Consider the following 5,616-nt stretch of genomic DNA (forward strand, 5'->3'; position numbering starts at 1 on the left):
TTTTTATTTTATTAAGAATTAGATAATGCATTATTAAAAAGCTGAAAAAATATTCTTGTTTTGAAAATTTTTGTTTGAAAAATGTCAAATCGACACGAAATTAAAAAAATTAAATATATAATAAAAAATTTAATAAGAATATTTGTTTTAAAAAATGTAATATAAATTTAAATGTATATAAGAAGAGATTATTATACCTTATCTATCTTTTTTATTTAATATTTATTTAAATTATTTTATTTATATTTATTTAATTTTTATTTAAAAAAAAATAAAATAAACATGTATAGTACAGTAAATTAAGATTATAATAGATTACAATTATTGTATGTATAATCGAAATAACACATTTATTAAATTCCTACCATAATATTAATAAGCAATTATTTATAATATTTAACATAATAATATAATTATTCGGAAACATATCGAAATTAATTATGATATGGTTAAACAACATAAAATAAAATTTTTTATTTTAATCTTAATTTATTTTTTATTTTAATCTTATTAAATCTAAACACTTTAATATAAAAATGATATATTATCTTCTTCTTTAGGATTACTAGAAGTAGCAAAACGATGTATGATATACAGGAAATGATGACAGGATGACATGGAAAGAGTAATAAAGGAGAAATAAAAGAAATGTAAGTGGAATAGTAGAAATGGAAATCATTGATTGAGTAAAATTATGAAAATTAGGATAGCGAATATGATCAATAAAATCAATATTTACACGTGTTTTAAAAATAATTACATATATAAATTATATTACTTATTAAAAAGAATCATTATTCAATTCAATAAGAAATATTATTAAAAATAAAATCTTTTTTCAAATTTGTTTATTTAAAAAAATATCTATTTATGTAACTTATTTATAACTTTATAAACATAATGAATTTTTATTTATCTTGGATTCTAACAGATTCCATTAATTTTTAACACTTATAATTTTTAAAAGAAGTTTAATATAGATTATACAAAAACTATTTCATTTTGATTTCAAGAATTTATATATTATTAATATATTAATAATATATTTATATATTATTTATATTTATATAATATAAAATATTAAATAATATATATTTATAAGTCAGGAATATTCAAATTGACCATAATTTTATAGTTTATTTATATAATATATTATAAATATAGTACTTATTAATATAAATATATTTTAGAAATAGATTATTTTCTATAAAGATTGAAATTTTGAAAAGAAGATATATGAAAATATATTATAAAACATATTAATATGAAAGCATATTTGATTATATTTGATTATAAAATAAAATGAAATCATATATTTTCACTTTTAAAAATAAATAATTATATAAAGTTCTATCTTATTAATTACTTAAGTGATAAATTATCATAGATTCTATCATAAATATCCTAAAATTCAATCAATGCATAAACTCAAATATATATTTTGAAAATAATAAATATTTCATTTTCCTGTCTAATCATAGATATAGTTTAAAATAATTAAATATAATAATAATCTATAATAATATATATCTTATAATTATATATAACTTACTAATCTGAATCTGTAACCAATCCAAGTTCAGCAAGAACATCTTGTAACAAATTAGCAGGAATAAAATCATTTCCCTCTGGATCAAATTTTCTAAAAACTCTCTTTGCTTGATCTGCAGGTGTTTCAGGACTCACAAGTTTTTTTTCAGTAGAAAACAGTACAGTCAAATGAGTTTCTGAACCCAACACCCAAATAGGATTTGATGGAGATTTTAAGAAAGTTCCTACTTCACAATAACACAAATGTTCAAGAAGTGCAAGAAATCCTATTGCATTTTGTGTATCTATTCCTCGTAATTCTGAAATTTATATATTTTTTTAATATTAATAATATAAGAAATTTATTGTAAAATATAATTTAATAATGCACTCAAAAATATTGAAAGAATCTATCTATTTTATTATACTTATATTTATTATATAGCAGAATTTAAATTCAATTTTAAGTTTATCTTTTCAAGATCATATTTATTTTATGTTACAATGATTATGTATTTATTCATTTTTAATTACAATTTTTTAAAACAAAAAATAAATATATATACTTTTTTTTTCACAAATCAAATTCTCATTATTCTGTGTAAATTTTATTCTCCATATCAATTTAATATATAATAAATTTTCTTAAAAAATAAATCGTTAAATTTCATTATTATTAACTGATGAAACATGTAATTATATGTATTGTAATAATATGTAATATATGTAATTTATAATTATTATAAATATATATATAATATAAATATAATTTTTGTCATAAAACCAAGAAAATATTTATCAAATAAAGAAAAATTTACTATGTTATCATATTATTGTAATTATTATATTTCTTAATAAATATTTAAAATATTTACAAACTAATCATTTTTCAACTATTCTATTCAATTACTCTATAATATATAATAATATATAATACGTATAATATTGTCTATATAGAATGATCTATGAAAAAAAATTGAAGAAGGATTTATGTATTAAATTAAACATTATTAAACAAACAGAGCAAATTGACAAAGAATAACATATGCACACATGCACATATACACTTACATTAAATTTCTTTTCATAAAAAATTAAATAAATTATGTATTCAATATTTTTTTTATCTTTATTCATTTTCAAATTATTATAATTAATAAATTCATAATCATAAATTTTGAAGTATGAATGAAAACTTAAACACTTAAAGATAAAAAATGAGAATATATATTTATTTATTCTATCTCAATATATCAACTAAATTTCTTATTAAATAAAATTTATATTAATCAAATCAACCTAATCAAATCCATATAATACAAAATATAATATAATATAATACAAAATATAAAAATATCTTACTCAATCCTCCAACATCTTGATCGTGATCCCATACATGACTGACTGCTCTTCCCGTAAGCATTAAATTTATAAGACTCTGATTTCCATAGCCATATGTTGAATCAATCATTGATTCTAATGGATCAGACATTTCTGAACGAATTTCAGTTACACCTTTTGTAACAATTATACTATAAAGAAGTAACAAAATTCCATATCGATCTTTTAACATCTCTAACCTCTCTAAAAAAAACTCTTCCACATGTTCAGAGGTATTAGTTGTAAAAAGTCTAAAAAAGAGAATTCATCATTATAATAAATATCAGATTTTATGTTCTACTTCAAACTACTTGAAAATTAAATATAGAATGAAGTAGTTAAATGAAATCACTTAAATATTAGACTTATTTGATATTATATAAAAAAAATTCACAAAAAACAAAATAATATTGCAAAAGATACAATGTAATAAAATTTTTTTCTCAAAGACATTTTTTCATATAAAATTACTATTTTATAAATGGAATCTTATTTTTCGATATCATGTAGATTATAAACATAAATACTCATAAACATAAATTGTTTATATTTATATCTAAATAATATTAATATGTAAATAAATTTGTAATTCTATGTGCATCCTAGATATTCAAAAAAATTTTTATATCTTTAGGATTAAATAACTCAAATCAGAAAGATATGATGATTCAAGTCGTTAAATTTTTTTTTTTTTGGCATTTTGTAATGACATTGAAAAACAAATATAAATTTTCATTTAAAAAGTAACAATGATCTTGACATTTTATGAAAAAAAAAAAAAAAAAAAAAATTATAATCTTGAAAAAACATTGTTTTTAACATCATACAAGCTTTTTGAAATAATAAATTGTCCTAAAAAGTTTTTTATACAATAAATAAATAAAGCAGATATTTATTTTTTTATGATTTTTTTTTCCATTTTGTGCATTTATAAAAAACATTTAGTTTTTTTTTCCTAATGACAAAAATATAATTAATTTTTGCTATTATATGATAAGTCAATTTTGCATTAATAAAAAATTTACCAAATTAAAATATAATTTTTTACTAATTTTAAATGTAATTTGTATTCAAAGTTATTGTTAAAACAATAAAACTATAAAACTATAAAACTATAAATAATTGACAAGTTTTCTTACCTCAATTGAGAATGAAAAAGATCGGAATCTACGCTTCTGCATTCTTCATTCATTTCCATCAGTAATATTTTTTTTTTTGTTTCTTGATTTTCATTATTTGCTACATTTATTTCTGTTTCACGATTTTCAATTTCTGGTATTTTTTCCACCCATTTGGTTTTCCTCCCATTGTCTTCATTTGAAAATTTACAATCCATGAAGACAATACAAAACTTTGGAACTTTTTCCCCAGCTGCCTGTTTTAAAATTTCTATAGAAGCCCGTACAAGGAGTTGATAACATGTATCTAAATTTATATTTTTCCAAGCTGAAACATCAGTCTCTGATAATAATTCCTTTAAAATAAAGGCTTGGACAGGAGCTATTACTGCACAAGGACCACCTTCTGTTTGTATCAATGCTGTTGGCTCATCGGGACTAAAATAAAATCCTAAAACAATAGAAACAAGTATAAAACAATGAGTTAAGTTATTTAAAAATTTGAATTTTTAATATGAATTTTAAATATCATTATTATTTGTAAATTAATATCCATATTAGTATTAAAATACTTATAAATATAATTATAATACAATATGTATCTTAAAATATTAATTACTGTTTATGTCAATTTTTATTAATGTCATTATATTTATAATTTATATTATGTTTAAGGAATGATTTTTATTTGTTTTGTGCATATATTATGTATATATGTATATATTATAAATGAGATTGATTAAATATCTCTGATTAAAAATATAGAAAATATAAAAAAAATGATTCAATATCAAAATAAATCAAAATAAATTTTTAAAATACAATTTATTTTATATAAAGCAATTATCTCAAATTGTATCAAGCAGTACTAATGTCAATATTGCATCAAATTTGAAAATTCATATTTTGAAATTGATTTATATAAAATCTATGTATATATATATATATTTAATGTTTTAAAAACATTTTAGAAAAAAAATAGTNNNNGCAATATTTGATAAAAAAAAAAATAAATTTTTATTAAAAAATTTAAACATTGTCTTTATAAATTTTTTTAATTTTTTTAATTTTGCAAAATCAAATGAATCATATGAATGAATTCTTTAGAATTCTATAATTATTTTTCTATAATTATTTTTAATAATAATTATAAATAATTATAATTATATTATTTATATTTACATGTTTCTAAATAAACAACATATTTTAATATTTTGTATAATAATATTTTCAAATCTTTGTATAAAATCTTTGTGATGATGAAAAATTGTAATGATAAATATAAATATGTTATTGTTTTAATAAAATATATATTATATATAACAAAATAAAAATGAAAACAATTAAATAATTGCTGAATTGATCAAAATACAATTATTTAATATTGTTTAAAATATAGTGTTGAAATTTTTTTTACATATTTTTTACACTGAATGTAAAATATTATTTAAAAATTACTTAAAAAAAATTTTTTTCAATCCATTTATTAAATTTAGAAATATTTAAAATTTCTTATATAATTGGCAATTGAGTTTTATAATAAATAAAAATTTAAAATAAATATAATATTATATATAGTAAGATATAA

At 17.5% G+C, this 5,616-nt stretch overlaps 1 protein-coding gene across 1 annotated transcript in view; it reads right to left on the minus strand.

The window, feature by feature from the left end:
• The window catches only part of LOC102670728 (ubiquitin carboxyl-terminal hydrolase MINDY-3 homolog), an 8,742-nt gene that overhangs the window by 1,529 nt on the left and 1,597 nt on the right, over window positions 1–5,616 (minus strand). The window contains exons 2-4 of the mRNA XM_006624320.2: window positions 4,050–4,479; window positions 2,893–3,161; window positions 1,553–1,850 (exon numbers count right to left, since the gene is read on the minus strand). Of these exons, the coding sequence (XP_006624383.1) occupies window positions 1,553–1,850; window positions 2,893–3,161; window positions 4,050–4,479 (997 nt within the window). The remainder of the gene's footprint in view (window positions 1–1,552; window positions 1,851–2,892; window positions 3,162–4,049; window positions 4,480–5,616) is intronic.

This window comes from Apis dorsata, unplaced genomic scaffold, assembly GCF_000469605.1.
Source record: "Apis dorsata unplaced genomic scaffold, Apis dorsata 1.3 scaffold_1028, whole genome shotgun sequence".
Classification (NCBI taxonomy): domain Eukaryota; kingdom Metazoa; phylum Arthropoda; class Insecta; order Hymenoptera; family Apidae; genus Apis; species Apis dorsata.